The sequence below is a fragment of the Boeremia exigua genome, assembly GCF_020726555.1.
Source record: "Boeremia exigua strain MPI-SDFR-AT-0100 chromosome Unknown C7974scaffold_11, whole genome shotgun sequence".
Classification (NCBI taxonomy): Eukaryota; Fungi; Ascomycota; class Dothideomycetes; order Pleosporales; family Didymellaceae; genus Boeremia; species Boeremia exigua.
Window position 1 is genome coordinate 1,707,944 of NW_025763528.1, and position 16,897 is coordinate 1,724,840.

The 16,897-nt window shown below is 55.9% G+C and overlaps 5 protein-coding genes across 5 annotated transcripts; 4 read left to right on the top strand and 1 right to left on the bottom strand.

The window, feature by feature from the left end:
• Positions 1-40: 40 nt before the first annotated feature.
• Positions 41-2,430, top strand: C7974DRAFT_402603 (ATP synthase regulation protein NCA2-domain-containing protein). The gene has a single exon (XM_046142736.1). The coding sequence runs from the start codon at positions 84-86 to the stop codon at positions 2,073-2,075; it is 1,992 nt and encodes a 663-aa protein (XP_045993690.1). The 5' UTR covers positions 41-83; the 3' UTR covers positions 2,076-2,430.
• Positions 2,431-2,473: 43 nt separating this feature from the next.
• Positions 2,474-3,845, top strand: C7974DRAFT_343387 (ras family-domain-containing protein). The gene is made up of 3 exons (XM_046139311.1): positions 2,474-2,788; positions 2,872-3,139; positions 3,199-3,845. The coding sequence occupies exons 1-3, from the start codon at positions 2,759-2,761 to the stop codon at positions 3,519-3,521; spliced, it is 621 nt and encodes a 206-aa protein (XP_045993691.1). The 5' UTR covers positions 2,474-2,758; the 3' UTR covers positions 3,522-3,845.
• Positions 3,846-6,155: 2,310 nt separating this feature from the next.
• On the top strand, positions 6,156-10,285 carry C7974DRAFT_319174 (uncharacterized protein; the record flags this gene model as incomplete). Its single annotated transcript, XM_046138699.1, has 3 exons — positions 6,156-8,149; positions 8,384-9,331; positions 9,379-10,285. 3 exons carry the CDS (start codon positions 6,156-6,158, stop codon positions 10,283-10,285), a joined length of 3,849 nt encoding a protein of 1,282 aa, XP_045993692.1.
• Positions 10,286-11,149: 864 nt separating this feature from the next.
• C7974DRAFT_53852 (26S protease regulatory subunit 8) lies at positions 11,150-12,785 on the bottom strand. The gene is made up of 2 exons (XM_046146819.1): positions 12,163-12,785; positions 11,150-12,115 (listed from the first exon to the last, which is right to left on the bottom strand). Exons 1-2 carry the CDS (start codon positions 12,395-12,397, stop codon positions 11,181-11,183), a joined length of 1,170 nt encoding a protein of 389 aa, XP_045993693.1. The 5' UTR covers positions 12,398-12,785; the 3' UTR covers positions 11,150-11,180.
• Positions 12,748-16,711, top strand: C7974DRAFT_366582 (calcium permease family membrane transporter-like protein). The gene is made up of 4 exons (XM_046139852.1): positions 12,748-13,308; positions 13,363-15,164; positions 15,209-16,319; positions 16,410-16,711. The coding sequence occupies exons 1-4, from the start codon at positions 13,161-13,163 to the stop codon at positions 16,685-16,687; spliced, it is 3,339 nt and encodes a 1,112-aa protein (XP_045993694.1). The 5' UTR covers positions 12,748-13,160; the 3' UTR covers positions 16,688-16,711.
• The last annotated feature ends 186 nt before the right edge of the window (positions 16,712-16,897 follow it).

Sequence of the window (16,897 nt, forward strand, 5' to 3'; positions counted from 1 at the left end):
TGGCGCGCGCATCCCAGCTCTGATCACCCGTGCCGTTCGTACAGCATATTTGCCGCACAGCATAGCGCCATCACGGCGACAGGATGTCTTTCGTGGTCGACCAGATTCGGCGCATCGACGGGGCGCTCGATCGGCTGCAGCTCTCGTCCACACGCGCCGGCGAGAGCTTCTCGACGCTGAGTGCTGCCGAGGCCCACGACCCTGAGAAGACAGCGCGTATCGCCCACCTGCAGAACCTCATCAAGAGCCTGTCGACTACTGCAAGCTCGAAATCGTCGCTCGTGCCTGGAGATCGCATCCTCGAGACGCTCAATCGTGCCGACTTCTCCAGCAGCTGCACCACATGCGCGCAGTGGTTCGCCCAGGATGACAGCAGCAACGGCACTTCCGGGGACGATGCGAGCTACGAGCACGAGCTGGAGTGGTTGCTGCTTAGCAAGGCCACCACTCAAGCGTATGGCGAGGTTCTGAACACCATTCTCGAACAGACAATTCCTCTCGAAGACGATATCTGGTACTGGGACGACATCCTCTCGACATACCGCTTTGCCGGCCTCTATTCGATCCAAACATCGCCGCTCAGGGTCTGGAATTGGTCGAAGGAGATATACCACGATGTGAGGTCGCGGGGTGGAGAGACGGCAGACGGCTGGAGGCAATTCTACGGGTTGGTCAAGCAGTCGGTGCAGGAGCGGAGTGTCGCCAACATACAACGGCGCGTCATCAGCCCGCTGGCACTCGTGAGGAACGAGGGCAGGAAGAAGCGTGCGGCCCTTAAGAAGATTCGATTGGTCAACGCGAACGCGCTCGGCGTACTGCTCGGCGAGGGTCTGAGCAACGAGAACATCCACGACGAAGGCTTCCACTCACCTCACCCGTTCGGCACACATGACAACAAGCATAAATGGAAGGTTGTGGTCACCAAGAGCATTGCTCTGATGGACGCCGTGATCCAGACGGTCAACACGGCCGAGCTCTCGGTCGATAAGTTCGACGAGTCTGTTGCTGGTATCACACACGAGGACCAGTATTACGAACTCCACGACGCATCTGCTCACCAAGCTGCGACTGCACTGAAACCAGCAGACGTCGCTGAACGCCTCCGCTATCTGCTCCAACACGCCCTGCCCACCTACAAATTACACTTCACCGCAGTTGTCAAAGACAATGGCCGACCATCTCTCCTGATACGATACTGGCTTCCAGCTACCATCCTCCTGCTGTCGAGCACTACTCTCCTGCGCATTGCTGTCCACCGCCAAGAAGAGATCAAGACATGGATCCGTGAGCTTGGCCAGACAGTCATCGACTTCTGGACAAACTGGGTGGTTGAACCCTCCAAGAAGGTCATTGGTACGATCCGCCACGACGCGGACAGCGAGGTGTCGATCTTGAGCAAGCGCAGCCTGGAGTCTGACCGTGCAAGCCTGGAGCGCATGGTCGTCGACTTTGCTGTGAAGAACCCTGACGGCGTTGCCCTGAACGAGTCGCAGATCGCCGACATCCGAGCCAAGGTCAGAGAGGGCGATCTCACCACCGTGCTGAAGTCATACGAGAAGGACATCCAGAGTCCGGTCAAGGGAGCCATTGTTGGCAACCTGGCCAGCGCGCTGTTGATCCAGGTGCAGAAGACCAAGGTCGATATCGAGGTTGCGATGAGTGGTATTGACAGCATTCTCAAGAGCCAGGAGCTGCTGTTCGGCTTCATTGGTCTTACGCCCGGTGTGCTCGTCTCCGTCGGTGTATACCGATGGCTGCGGGGCGCGTTCAGCAGCCGCAAGGGCGTCCAGCAATGGGCCAAGCAGGGCCAGCTGCTGCTGATCTTGAGGAACATCGATCGCATCCTGACTGCAGCCAGGCCCACGGAGTTCGGCGAGATGTCGTACCAAGACCACGGCCTGCTGCTCTGCGAGGTGCACCTCCTGCGACAAGCGGCGAGCGGCATCCTGCCCCGCCGGATCTTCCACGAGTTCCTGGTGGAGATTGACGAGCTGGTCGACGTCAGGAGCGGGTTGGAGAAGCAGCAGCGAGTGGTCGAGAGGATACGCTGGGCGTATTCGAAATGGTTTACATGAACGGGACATGACAGAACAAATAGAATCGCGCCGCGTGCCTGCTGTCGAGTGCACCTGCGTATAGAGCTAGCAATTGTACTGTATCCAGACTCTCAAGTTTCGTGAAAAATGGCGAATAAGACCCTCAGCTTACCAACTTTACAGAATACGTAACTTGTAGCTATTATAGAACCTAGAGCTAGACATTAGTTAATAATTGTCTGTGTTGTAGGTAAGTGGGAAGCATTGTGTAGAGTTGTTGGGTATTTTCACTACTTTACTATTGTATAGTACACTTAGCTTATATCCTCAGTCCGCCGTTTATTCTGCCAGATTCGCACATGTCTCAGGTTGCACCAGGGTTGTTACGCGAGTCAGGGCCGTGCGAGACGCAGTGACGACGTGACGACCTCAGGGCCGCGCCAAGGGAGAGCCACTGCGCGCCTCAGCCAACGTCAGGCGCCGCACCGCCAGCAACACCGCTACGCGCAACACCGCCCACCGCCCACCATCTGAGACCGCACCTCGCCCCACACACTCCCACCGCCGATTTACGCCTCGCCGCAACACTTTCGTTTGCGCATCCGCCAGCGCCGCCAGTACAGGACACCTTCGCTGCCCGCGGGTGCACCGCCACCGCCCTCCCTCGACAGCGAACACGCCGCCGTCCACCCACCCCAACCCCCGCACACAATACCGCAACCATGGCCGGGACAAGAAACTACGACTTCCTCGTGAGTCTGCCCGCCGCTGCCCCAGCCCGACTGCGGCCCCGCACTGCTGCCGTGCCATCTCGAGCCGTACTGACGACCCCCAGATCAAGCTGCTGCTGATTGGCGACTCCGGCGTCGGAAAGTCATGCTGTCTGCTGCGCTTTAGCGAGGACTCGTTCACGCCCTCGTTCATCACCACCATCGGCATCGACTTCAAGATCCGGACCATCGAGCTCGACGGCAAGCGCGTCAAGCTGCAGATCTGGGACACGGCCGGCCAGGAGCGCTTCCGCACCATCACCACAGCCTACTACCGCGGCGCCATGGGCATCCTGCTAGTCTACGACGTCACCGACGAGCGCAGCTTCAACAGTACGTATTCTCTCTGGCGCTCTGCACCCCCCCGCCCGGCTAATCCTCATCCCCCGCAGATATCCGCACCTGGTTCTCCAACGTCGAGCAGCACGCCACCGAGGGCGTCAACAAGATCCTGATCGGCAACAAGTGCGACTGGGAGGAGAAGCGCGCCGTCAGCACCGAGCGCGGCCAGGCCCTCGCCGACGAGCTGGGCATCCCCTTCCTCGAGGTCTCCGCCAAGAGCAACATCAACGTCGACCAGGCCTTCTACTCGCTCGCGTCGGATATCAAGAAGCGTCTTATTGATAGCGCGCGCTCTGATCAGGCGCCCGGACAGTCGGTGAATGTGGGCGATGCGGGGTCGGCGGGCGCGGGTATGGGGGGTAAGTGCTGTTAGTGCGGCACGGGCGACGGAGACGGGGACGTGGAGCGTGGTACGGGCAGGGGCACGAGCAGGGGCACGAGGACGGCGACGAGCACGGCGACGAGCACAGCGACGAGCACAGCGACGCATCCACGCACGAGCAGCGCCGCACCACCCAGACGCGCGCAGCGCCGCACCCACGCCCCCTGCGTCCCGCGTGCGCGGCACTCGTGCAAACCGTTCCGCTATCCAGGTGTTCACGGGCGTTTTTTCTTTTCTTTCTTTTTCCTTTTTCCAAACAGCCAGGCAAGATAGGGGTTCGCACATTACGCGTTGTAATGCTATTTGTGTACATGCATTTTGCTGTGTCTCGTATCTCCCACGGGGGGTTTGTGTGTTTGTGTTTGTTTGTGTGTGGGTTTGCTGGTGATGTTGTGGTGAGGTTGTGGTGATGTTCTGGTGAAGTTCGCACGTGATCAGGCGCGCACAGGTCAGTCATTTCCGTGTTGGCAAGCCGGTGCCGGTGCTGCGGTTGCGTGTATGATGGTGACTCGATGAAGGACAAATGGTGAGCGCCGCCCGGCGCGTTTGAAAGTCTGGCCTCATTGGCCTCATTCACGTGCAAGTGCATGTGCAAGTGAGAAACTCCAGACTACTGACTACTGACTACTGACTACTGACTACTGACTACTGACTACTGGCATGTATGTATCAGTAGGTATCTGCTAGTACACACGCTCCCACTCAACGCACAACGATCCTCTCAACGCTCTTTTTCTGGACCGCGGGACGACAGTCCGTGCGCAGGAGCCGTTGGTGGTGTGTCCCAGGCAGCTGCGAGTTGGGCGTGAGGAACTGGTTGCTCGGCATGGAGCAAGGGGCGTTTGTGAGGAGTGCGTGGTGGTGGGTGGGGGGCGGTTTTGGGGCTGCGAGAGGGGGTGTGGGGATGTGGGGTGTGGGCTGCGGACTACGGGTGGTGGGAGATGGAGGGTGGGGGGTGGTTGCTAATCTATTGTCTAGGAGTTGTTGTTTGGCTGCTTGGTGCAGTATCCTAGAATCCTCTGTCTGCTAACCAAATACTCGTGATGAGTGTAGATGTCTATGCCTCTTTCTTGTATAGTAGCGTGGCATTCTTCTTGTTTTCTTGCTATGGAAGAGCGAAACGTGGATTGGTATAGTATCAATGACTGCTGGCATGTGCAGACCGCCCTGCGACGAGTACCAGGCATATACGGTAGATGGCATTGTAAGTATTACTGCGTGTAGTTACACACTGAATCCTATCAAACCCAGTTTTTAATAGCCATTCAAAAGATAGCGATGCAGGCGTTGCACAGATAGCTTTCTGAATATCGGGTGGTCCGCACAATGTAGCAGTGATTAGGGTTGTGGCTTCTTTGTAGTGTAACTAAGAGTTCTATACTATATATATTTAGCTGGCTGCAGGATACCCAGGACGCGAAGTCACACAAAAAACCGTGTTATGACGCGGAGCCAAGAACGCTCAAGCAGGGTATACCCTCGACGCCTTGCCCGAGAGGCGGGTGAAGACGGCCTCCAGCATATATGGCGAGTGTCTCTGGTCTTCACTTGTCTAGGATGTGTTCAGCGGTTTGCGCGGGCGATGGTTTTGAGGTAACGCATGGACGCCTGAGCGCCCGTTCACCGTGAACACGAGGTGGTGTTTAGGGGCCGTTAGGGGCTGCAGGAAGAATTTCACTCCTGCTTGGATTGCTGGAGGATTGGAAGGTGGGCTTGATTTCTGCTGCGAGAGAGGAGATGTTGGGAAGGGGGAAGGTAGAGAAGAGTATAGGTATGGGAGAGAGCTTAAGGATGTAGACTGAGGAAGCATGGAGAGTAAGGAGATACTGCATCATCATAGTGCTTTCGCATATGTTCGAGCTACTTTTTCGCAGTTTTCTATCATCAAAGTCTTCTATAATACCTACACTGATGGGCTTTCGAATTGTGACTGATTCCTCTACTTTTAGTGCAACTGCACTAGTAGAACAGCTTTTCATCAGTTATACCGATCCTTCGTTTCTTGCGTTTTAGCTGGTTCGGTGGCAATTTGGACGTGCCTGAATGCATTAGGCCACCGTCAGCATGCAGGTCAGAACGTGGGGGCGGAGTTGTTCTCGGAGGCGGCGCTAACACCAGAGTTTCAGCCTTGCGCCTTCCATCTGACACCGTCACAATACGCCCCGTTGCCCTTGCACTTTACACGGAACGCTGTTACCTGAGATGGACCGTATTAGCAGCTTCCATCAGGGAGGACGTTCTCATCACGAACCAGAATCTCACCAGCTACTATCTCGAAGATCCCCTGCGCCGACCACAGCCAATAGTATCCGATCCCAGCACGCTTCCGTTTCTGACGTATCTAGCGGGCGCTTATTGAAATCTGGTGATGGATGCAAATCTGGGTCAACTGATCTCGACAGTAGTCTCCAGGCCAGCCATGGAAGCCAGCAGTGGACGCCTTTTGCGCTACGCTGGTACTTCATCGTAATGCCAGCTACACTAGCTATGACGTTCACAGTCGTCGTAGCCTCTCTTTACAAGCTCTCCACTAAGAATGATGGGTTGGGGCCTGAGACTTCGGCAATTCCTGGCTGGAAATTCATTCCGACCTTGATGGCTGTTGTGTATACGCAGCTTACTGCAATGGTCCTGGGGGCCGTAAAACGGACAGAGCCCTACGCAAGACTGGCTAAAACACTCGGGAACGTTCCTGTCGCTCGTTATACTCTACTGGAAAAGCCAAAGCCTTGGTGGACAACTCTTCTCCATGGTTTCCAGAAAAAGCGCCACGGTGGATCGCGAAACTGGGCTATTATTGCCTCATGTATAGTTTACATACTTGCTATACTTGGTATTTCGCCCATATCTGCTGCCCTACTCAGTTCAAAGGAGGTGCAGAAGGGCGATACCGAGAGCTTTGTCCGATTGGCTCTGCGCAACGATTCTGCGCACCCACTGCAACCTCGAGCGAAGCGAGACACATATCTCCAGACTACGGGTGCGATCCTGAAAAACTACAGCACATCTCCTTGGATAACAGACGATTACCTTATCATGCCATTCTGGCCCTCGAACTCGCCACACGTTGAATCGCCTTGGACTTTTCGATCCCTACAAGCAGACAGCTGGGAGGCGAACACGACTGTGTTTCGGAACGATTTTGTCTGCACAGATCTTCGTCTGAGTAAGAAGGACATGTATCTCAGGCATGCTGTCAACAGCTCAGACTCGATGAACGATGAGACACTTCGGTACAACAAAACGTACGTGGCCTCCGTCCTCTTGGAGTCAGACCATGGTTGCCACTTCAATCTCACCGTGAATGCGACAGCCCAGTACGGATACGAGAATGTGGAGGTGACCGGAAACTGGATATCATGGGGTGACTCTCACCGCATCATGTTCAGAGACGAGTACAGCAAAGATGCAATCGTTCGGCTAAACGAGGAATGCCCTGAGGATGAGATTATATTGATGAGCACTCCTTGGTGGGAGGAATATACCAAACCAGAGAAGCTTTTTAACAATCTGACCGTCCAAGCATATGCTTGTCATAGTGAACACACTATGGCAGACATACCAGTTCGTATTCTTGGTAAGCCTGAACGACAGTCTGTCCAGTTCGACGAAGAGATGTTCCATCGTATTCGCACTCCAATCACTCCAGCAATGGTCGATCTCCAAGAGTTACGCAATATATACAAGAGCGTCGCATGGAGTGACTTCATCCCTCAAAAGCCTTCGTCTAGCATGAAGAAAGGATTTTTTGGCGGCTCAGCTGCTGTGCTGGGAAGAGGATACAACTTCAGCATACCAGAGATGATGGCAGATCCCAACTTACTGGCAAGAGCTGGACGCTTTCGGCGCCGCTTTTTCGCTGAAATCATTGGCGCTACTCTACAACATAACACGATTAGTGTTTCACAGCAACAACAGATGGCTGGTGTATCGTATGGGTCCTCACGTCAGGTCGTAGTCAGTGGGCAGGCTGCCTACATCCTTTGCGCCCTTCTCGCGACTTCCTTCTGTGCGCTTCTGGGTATCATCTGGTGGGTACGTCCAACGAAGCGCAATCTGGGTCTGTACTGCGATCCTAGTATGGTGTTGGGGGTCGCTCAGTGGGCGAGCGGCAATCGCAGCGTGCTCTCCGAATTCAGAAGGCTGGATCTGGCCACCAGAAAATCGTTGAAAGAGGATCTTACAAATCGGCTCTTCGTCACTCGCGAGGGAGGGCTCCACGAGCTTGGGGAGAGAGTCAATTCGGAGATAACGCCCCCGGACCAGGAAAAGGCTCGATCGGCCAGAACGACTAAAGGAGATACCTCTTCTTCTGTACTTCCTGAGTTACGGCTACGCAACATGGCGTGCCTGTTGCTCTACATATCCGGACTTCTGGCAGGAATGGTGGTCTTGTTCCAGTTTGCGCAACGTTCACAACTTCATCAAGCCTTCTTTACTTACCGAGCCAACGTCATGTTATTTGGCAATGAAAGCACCATCTCCCCGTTCGCTATTATACCAACTGTGCTTGCTGTAGTTATTGCTCTGTGGTGGGAGTCTATTGACAGTACCTGCCGGTCCGTGCAACCTTACATCAGCATGTATAAGGGTGCGGCAACCCCACTTCAGAGCACAGGGTTATCCTACGCCTACTCGTTTTGGTTGTGGACATCATTCAAAGCCTTGAAGAACCGGCACTGGTTGCTGTCACTCGTTGGCGCGACAACTTTCTTGATTCAGATATGTAAGTTTGGACTCTGGCCTTTCGCACTGCGACAACAACTGATTGAAAATGAAGTCACGATAGCCATGTCTGCATTGTTCGATTCAGGGACTGGCATTCTCACTTCGCCACTGACGATTACTCCGAGCCTAGAGCTGCGGCAGGTCCCGCTTACACAGGTATTGAAAATAGAGATCTCCGAGTACGAATGGGCACACGGACCGTCAATGGGGCCTAGCAGTAAAGAATACTCTCTGCTCACGAGCGATCTTTACGACATGAAAGCAGACTGGATGTATACTGCGATCATCCAGACTGCGCTCGGTGGTCCTGCTCCGGCCTGGAGCAAAGACGATTGGAGCTTTGTACCAATTTCTCTGAGCCCAGAAAACTTGCTCGATGCGATGAATACAGTACCAGGGCCCGAGGGTGTCACTATACCTGCAACTCTAAGATTCCAGACGCCTGCACTTAGAGCTAGGTTGGATTGCAGCGCAATTGACATGGCGAAGAACACCAGCACTTGGATCACATTTCAGAATTCGACGACCAATACTACCAGCCTTAAGAGCTTCTATCGGCTTTACGAAAGTATGTTCAGAGACCCTCATCGTAATCTGACGACAAGTGTCACCGCCCAGGGTGTTTCTCCACAATGTTGTGGCAATGTCACCGACAGTACTATTGAAGAACGAACATACAATCCGGCAGTTATTTCCTACTGGACTGAGAACTGGCTTTCGGATGGCTCATCGATCATTGGCAGAGGTAACAACTTTACGATCAAGTGGATTCGCGGGCCCACAAGCTTCGCTGAACTCTCTGGATATGCTGGTATCCGGCACATGATTTTCTCTGAAGCCCCTGTCATGCAAGCCTTGGATTGCATGCCGACCTTTGAGGCAAGCGAAGCAGAAGTCCTCGTTGATCTTACATCTGGAACCGTTCAGGACTATCGTATACTCAGTGCACCCGTTTCCGATGATGTAGCATGGTCTGATTCGTGGGTCTATCGCAATTTGACTGAGAAACCCCCAATTCAAAATGGCACTGCCTGGGATGAGAGGAACTATTTCGATGTTAATGTCACTACGAGGTACGTATGTCTCTGCGTATACTACAGTCTATCTAACAATATCTTAGCTACGGTATTTACTTCATGAAGTCGATCTTACGTTCAGCATGTCTAATGATGACGGGATCGTATCAACTAGGCCATCCCTCGAATCAGTACGACGACCGATTGGACGACAAGGTGTTCAACATGCGCGATAATACAACAGGTCTCAATATGGACTTTATGTCATACGCGGCTTATGCTCAAGTCAAGCTCGACCCAACAGCACTTCTAAACGCAGATGTCTTACTCAACACGTCACGCAAGATTTTCTCTACGTTCTTCCAACACTTTGCCAACAACAACGTCTCGCCCAAAGACGGCGGTTACGTCTATCAACCTGCTGGCCTGCATGACGATATGACCCCACCTACAATCAACTACAAGGACGCAAAACCCTTAACACCCAACGGCGACATCGCTCCCAGATTCCAAGACGTCCATCGCAACACTAACAAAACAACATCCGCAACTTTGAGCACGCGTGTGGAGATTCTCCAGATAAACTCTGTCGCGTTCTGGATCGCGACCAGCATCCTCATCTGGCTCATCGTCACAATCACCATCTTTGCCGCCGTCCAACGCAGATACTACAGCGGCATGATGCGCAACGTCGAATGCATCGCCGACGTGCTCGCGTTGATTGCTGGCAGCGACCAGCTCCTCGCAGCCGTGACAGAGCAGGGCGTCGATACCATGCTCACGCAGAACAAGATTCTGACCCGGCTGGGATGGTTCAGAGACCCCGACGGCACGATGAGGTGGCGCATCGAGGTCGTGCACGGCGAGGAAGGGATGCGCTTGCGTCCTATACCGCTTGGTGCGTCTTACACACCTGTAGCTAGAGACGATGACGAAGACGAGGAGGCGTTGACTTTGAGGGAGGAGGATCGGGCGGCTCTCGGGGAGCAGTCGGGAGATGTACGCGTGTAAGCATGGGCTGGATAGACACCGAATCAAAGCAAACACATTGTAGTAATCGGAATCGTTCTTTCACATACGACTACGGGAGTTCACATCCTCCAGTGAACCACTCGCTCTTTCGGAACGACACTTCTCAGTCCGGTTTAGAACGATTCAGCCTTACTATTGATACACGATAGGCCGGGTCTGTTGTTTTCCGTAATAGCGCTCGCCGTTCGCATCTCTGTAGACCCTGTACTTGGTCGCCATCTGCCAGTTACGTTGTTTCTGCGCCCACTCCAGTTCTTGCGCGGCCTGTACCATCTCCGAACCTGTATCAACGTAGATAATCTCGTCGATCCAATACTGGCCGCGAATGTCTGCGTAAGGCTCTTGGCTGGGTGGTCACATGTCCAGACTGAAGCCTCCTCCTACCCGTATTACTCCACACACACACACACCCAAGAACATTAGCAGCACACACACGCAGACAAACTCCATGTCCATGGCGTAAAAATACCTGTAGACCGCTGGGACATTGGTATGTCTGATGCGGAGAAAGGCGCAAGGCTGGGTCTGGACGGCTGTGGCGCTCTGGCATTGGACGGGGTACTCAGCCTTGGGAGGTTGGGACGCGTATGCAGCGCAGTCGACTCGGCTGCTGTACTTGTTTTTGCCGAGTGCCCTTTTGTGAGTATTTGGCAAATGCGTTCGAAGGTGTGTACGGGTGGTGTACATGGGTGGTGTTTGGTGAAGGGTGGCGCTTGTGTCGGACGCGAAAGCACGTGCACAGCAGAACTCAAGCATGTCTGTAACAGTATTATCGTTTCGTTCATCAGGCGTGCTAAAGCCGCTATGCTATAGTACAAACCCCCGGCATCCGAGCAGGGCGACGAAGCACGCACGACCCGCCTCGCGGCCGCGCTTACTTCCACAGCTTGCCCAGACTGACGGCCTTGTCGTCGTGCTTGTTCAGCACCTTGGCGGTCGCCAGGTCGAAGTCCTCCTGTGTGACGTGCACTCTGCGCTCGCGCAGCGCGTACATGCCGGCCTCGGTGCAGACACCCTTCAGCTCGGCGCCGGAGCACCCGTTCATCTTTTCGGCGATCTTGGTCAGGTTGATGCCGCGCGTCAGGTTCATGCTTCGCGAGTGGATGCGCAGGATGTCGGCACGCGCCTCGACGGTGGGCGGGGGGAACTCGATCTTGCGGTCGATACGTCCGGGTCGTAGCAGGGCGGGGTCCAGGATGTCGAGACGGTTGGTTGCCATGATGATCTTGATGTTCTTCGTGGGCTCGAAGCCGTCCAGCTGGTTGAGCAGCTCCAGCATGGTACGCTGCACCTCGGAGTCGCCGCCTGAGCTTCCTTCAACACGACTTGACCCGATGCTGTCGATCTCGTCCATGAAGATGATGCTGGGCGCGTGTTCTCGAGCCATGATAAACAGTTCTCGGACCATTCGGCTACCCTCACCAATGTACTTCTGCACCAGCTCACTTCCTGAAACACGGATGAATTTGCAGTCGGCGTGATGAGCTACTGCTCGTGCAAGGAGCGTTTTTCCTGTTCCTGGCGGACCGTACAGCAGGACACCCTTCGGCTGCGCAATGCCAAGTGACTCGAACAGCTCTGGATGTTGCAGACCCAGCTCGATGACCTCCTTGATCTCCTTGATCTGCTGGTCGAGACCACCGATCATGTCGTATGTGCTGTCCGGCACCTTCTCAACCATCATGAGCGAAACGAGCGGATCGACAGAGGACGGCAGCAGCTTCTCGAGCTTGTACGAGTCGCTGAGGAGGGTGACGCGCTTGCCGGCTGTGAGTTTGCTAATGTCGACGTTGTCGGCGATGTCGACGACTGAGTTGATCAGCGACATGCTCATCCAGAAACATTTTACAACGTACCGTATTTGCCTTCCGGATGTACCTTGACGAGCACCTTCTTTGTGCCCATGACCTTCACGACCTCACCAACATAGGACCCCGGCTGCTGGAGCAGGCCGAGCTCTTCCCGCAGTAACCGCACGCGCGAGTTGTAGTCGTTGCGCTGGGCTTCCAGACGGCGGAGCTTGGCCTGGCCCTGGATGATCTCGAGCTTCATCGACTCGATCTTGTTATGGAAGAAGGTGTCGAGCGCCATGGTGGTGGCGGGCGCCGGCGGCGGTGTTTGGGAGGGAGAGGCGAGTGGTTGGTGGGTGAATGTGTGCTGGCTGGCAAGCTGGAGCTGCAGGTGCGGCGGGTAGGCAGCGGAGGTCCGGGCCGGTGGAGATGGCGGCAGGATGGTAAAGCGAACGGGTGCTGGTGAAGGCGGTGATGTCGGCGATGTCAAGCTGTCCGCGACGCCGGAGCCAACGTTTCGCCGAACGCGCGCTAGAGCGGGATTATGTCAGCAGCAGCGCGCTAATCGCTGTTATGTCATCAGCATCTCCGCAGTCGACAGCCCAAAGAGTGGACCGTGGGTTGGGTACACGGCATTCCTGCAGCAGTGACACGCGACGTAAACATGCTGTCGGCGCAGAGAATGCTCGTGTGCCGAGTGCCGTCACGATGCCGACCGCCTGCGTTGGTGCGCCTCAGCTAGTTGCGCTTATCGCAAATAAGACAGGGTCGCGCGGATGCCGGGAGCCACTGCACGAGGTGGTGAAGGCTGATCGGCGGTCTGGCAGGTCATCTGCGTGCTGCTGCTTGCACGCCGCATCCACCGAGGGGCACGTCATGGGCAGCAAGATTCCTATGACTGCGCTGTCTGCTTTGTCCTCTGCACGTCCACGCGCGGCTGAAACCAGTCCGGCCGAATAAACAACCACCCTTGACAAGGGCGTCACCGCGCAGGAGCAGCGGTCTGTTAGTCCAGGGCCCCATACCCGCCTTTCTCTGCACCACTCCGTCCTGCGACCACCAACATGGCGGACGGCGACCAGACGGCAGCCGGGAAGAGCAGCGACATGCCGGGCTCGCGCCAGGGCAGCTCGCACGGCGGCAACACGCCCACGACCATCGCAGAGTCGGCGCGCAGGCGCATCCCCAGCGCCGCGCCACCCGCCAGCTATGGTGCGTCTCCGAGAATTGCTGCCCGCCTGTATAGTACAGTACTGACCGCCGTAGGCTCCATCACGTCCTCCATCGACCGCCGCCTGCAGAACATGGCGCCCTCCGAGGCGCCCAGCGCGAAGCCCAAGAAGCCGTCCATGACCCGCCGCACGACGTCGTCCAAGTTCCCGCACAAGGGCCAGGAGTTCAGCGTCGACGACGACGCTGACGAGGTGCACGCCGAGACCGAGCAGCAGATCAAGGACGCCAAAGAGCAGAAGCGCCAGGGCCAGTCGTTGCGCCGCAAGCCCTCAAACCTGCGCCGCCCGACTGGTGCAGCCCAACGCACGCCCCTCACCACCATCGACTCGACCGAGGACGACGCGGTAGAGGCAGAGGCCGCCGAGGAGCCCGCCGAGCCTGAGCCGCAGCCCGCAAGCTCCGAGGAGGAGACGGTGCGCGCCGACGAGGACAGCGGCACCGGCGACGCCGACGAAGACGACGGTGACGTGAGCGACGCCGAGAGCTTCACGCTCAAGGATCGTCAGGATGCCATCAACGTCACCCACCCCTTCGGCATCAGGATCTGGAAGCCCGCCTTGTACAAGAAGGGCCGCTCCGTCCAGCGCAACGCCGAGGCCGACATCCACTCCAACCCGGGCCTGTTCGTGAGCAAGTGGCTGCTGCTCTTCAACATCGTTTGGACCCTAGTCTTTGGCTGGTGGTTGTCGCTGCTTGCTGCTGCCGGTGCCCTTATCTGCGCCGTCTTTGTATTCGACGACAGCTGCAAAGAGTACTCGCGCCTGCTCCTCCACCTTGCCGTCTACGTCTTCTATCCCTTCGGGCGCTACGTTAAGCTTCTGCAGGATGACCAATACGCCGAAGAGGATGAGGGTGAGGGTCGCAGCATTAGCGAGTACGAGCAGTGGCAGAGCGGTGACATCGAAGAGGGTCGACTCTTCTTCGGTCCCAACGCCGGCCTCTCCTCCTTGGTAGGTCGGCGACGCAACAGCGTTGACTCGACTGGCGGGGAGACCACCAGCTTGCTCGGCCGTGACGGTCGCGCCAACATTGCACACTCGGACACCGCGAGGACCAAGAACCGCTTCTTTGGACGTGGTAAATGGACTCTCGGCCGCGTCCTCTTCTACGTCTACTTCTATGGCATCATGACACCGGCTCTGTTCCTCGTTTCCGGCCTCTGCTGGTTCCTGGTCTTCTCCATTCCCATGGGTAAAGTCATGCTACTGCTGTTCGATCATCTGCGCCGCCACCCGTTGGCCCTGTCGTTCCACTCCGATAGCGGCAACGTTCGCCGCGTGGGCGAGTCGTCATCCATTCTCCTGTGCACCTATCGCGCGGTTGGTATCAAGTACTGGAAGTACACCATCGACGGCACTAACATCTTCCTGATCAACTTGCTGGGCTTGGTGGCTTTTACCATCTTCGACTACTTTGTCTTGGCAGAGGCACTGGGCTACAAGATCTGGATCACCGACACTCTCCTAGTCTTCTCACTCGCCCTGCTGTCTATCATCCCTCTGGCATACTTCATCGGCCAAGCTGTAGCGTCCATTTCTGCTCAGTCATCGATGGGTGTCGGTGCGACCATCAACGCTTTCTTTAGTACTGTCGTTGAAGTCTTCCTATACTGTGTGGCGCTCAAGCAAGGAAAAGCTCAGCTTGTCGAGGGAAGTATCATCGGCAGCATCTTTGCAGGTATCCTATTCCTGCCGGGCCTGTCCATGTGCTTCGGCGCTCTCAAGCGCAAGACGCAACGTTTCAACGTGAAATCTGCCGGTGTCACATCCACTATGCTGCTCTTTGCTGTGATTGGTGCTTTCGGTCCCACGTTATTCTACCAGATCTATGGCAGCGTAAGTTTCTCAACATTTTAAAGTATCTTCGCTAACTGTCACAGCATGAACTCAACTGCCGTCAATGTGTTCATGTTCATCCTCACATGGGTCACATCGAATCAGGCACGGAACGAGACTGCCGAAGATGCTACTACTCGCAGACTCCAGCTCTCCACGACCGCTTCTACAACGAAGCAGTCAAGCCATACACGTGGATCGCAGCGACGCTGTTGTTCTTGTCGTACCTAGTCGGTCTGCTTTTCACTCTGCGGACACACGCCGCAACAATCTGGAGCAATGAGCCTGAGGAGAAGGAGAAGAAAGCATTCGATACTGTTGCAAACAGTCTGAACAATAGCCAGCATTTGGAGTTCCCACACTCTGCCATGTCGCGAACAGCAACCTCACAGTCCGTATCTCGAGCCCAGATCCGCGACACCCAACTGTATAAGCGCATCGTTGGGCAGACGCAGCATGAATTCGGTCTCGGACTGGAAGGGCAGCCCCTGGCTGGTAGCCCGCCAAACAACAAGGCAGATAGCAATACGCCGCACTTGGTCCCGCCGAAGGATCGCACTGAAACTGAGCATTTCCATGTTGATGGTCTTTCGGATGAAGCAAGCGACGCCCTCGTACGACACATCACTGAGATTGCAGCCACGACTACCGCCTTCGCCACGCGCGACGTCACAAGAGCACCACACAAAGCCGCGAAAATGGCCAACACTCCAAGCAAGGGCGAGCGACCACACCATCATCGCACAACCACTGCTGTCACCGAGGGCGCAGCAGAGGAGCCGGAAGCTGGCCACACGGCAGGCGGTCACGACGCACCGAACTGGAGCCGTGGCAAGAGCGCCGCCATCCTCCTCAGCGCCACCGTCGCCTACGCCATCATCGCTGAGATCCTCGTCGACACCGTCGACTCGGTCCTCGAGGGCTCCGATATCGACGAAAAGTTTCTCGGCATCACGCTCTTCGCGCTCGTCCCCAACACCACCGAGTTCCTCAACGCCATCTCCTTCGCCATGAACGGCAACATCGCGCTGTCCATGGAAATCGGCTCCGCATACGCTCTGCAGGTTTGCCTGCTCCAGATCCCCGCTCTCGTGCTCTTTAGCGCCATGCACGCGTCCACGATCCCCGCCAGCGAAATCGCAAAACAGACCTTCAGTAAGTCCACATCATTCCCCCACCATCCCCTCACTACTCCTACTCTGCCATCACCTAAACTGCAGTTGTTCCATGCTAACCCCACCCCAGCCCTCATCTTCCCGCAATGGGATATGGCCACCGTGATCCTCTGCGTCTTCCTGCTCTCCTACATGTACGGCGAGGGCAAGAGCAACTACTTCAAAGGCTCCATCCTGATCCTGTCGTACTTCGTCGTCATCGTCGGCTTCTACTTCTCTGGCTTCAACGACCTCGACCGCATGGGCATCGACCCGGAAGACCGGCTGGCGTTGGGCGGCCTGATTAGGCAGGAGGTCGTGAGCATGTCGTTCAAGACGAGAGCAGGCGGGGGTGGGCGGGCTTATTAGAGGTTAGCTTATTAGGGGACATATAGGCGGGTGGGTGGGGGACATAGCAGGGGTTCCATGTGTGCAGGGAGATGCCAACGAGGGTATATATCGGCGCCGCGCTGTATGGCTCCGGCGGTAATGGGTTTGCTTGACGCATAGCGTGGCGCATTGTTTTTTTCTTCGCGCATTGGTTTCTGTATGTAGCGGGTAGGTAGATACCCCGGTTTC

Coding starts and splice junctions, on each gene's coding strand:
- C7974DRAFT_402603 (XM_046142736.1), top strand. CDS start 84: ATGTCTTTCGTGGTCGACCAGATTCGGCGCATCGACGGGGCGCTCGAT.
- C7974DRAFT_343387 (XM_046139311.1), top strand. CDS start 2,759: ATGGCCGGGACAAGAAACTACGACTTCCTC. Junction 2,789..2,871: donor CAAGAAACTACGACTTCCTC/GTGAGTCTGCCC, acceptor GACGACCCCCAG/ATCAAGCTGCTGCTGATTGG. Junction 3,140..3,198: donor CGACGAGCGCAGCTTCAACA/GTACGTATTCTC, acceptor CATCCCCCGCAG/ATATCCGCACCTGGTTCTCC.
- C7974DRAFT_366582 (XM_046139852.1), top strand. CDS start 13,161: ATGGCGGACGGCGACCAGACGGCAGCCGGGAAGAGCAGCGACATGCCG. Junction 15,165..15,208: donor TCTACCAGATCTATGGCAGC/GTAAGTTTCTCA, acceptor TAACTGTCACAG/CATGAACTCAACTGCCGTCA. Junction 16,320..16,409: donor AATCGCAAAACAGACCTTCA/GTAAGTCCACAT, acceptor ACCCCACCCCAG/CCCTCATCTTCCCGCAATGG.
- C7974DRAFT_53852 (XM_046146819.1), bottom strand. CDS start 12,397: ATGGCGCTCGACACCTTCTTCCATAACAAGATCGAGTCGATGAAGCTC. Junction 12,116..12,162: donor ACATCCGGAAGGCAAATACG/GTACGTTGTAAA, acceptor TGATCAACTCAG/TCGTCGACATCGCCGACAAC.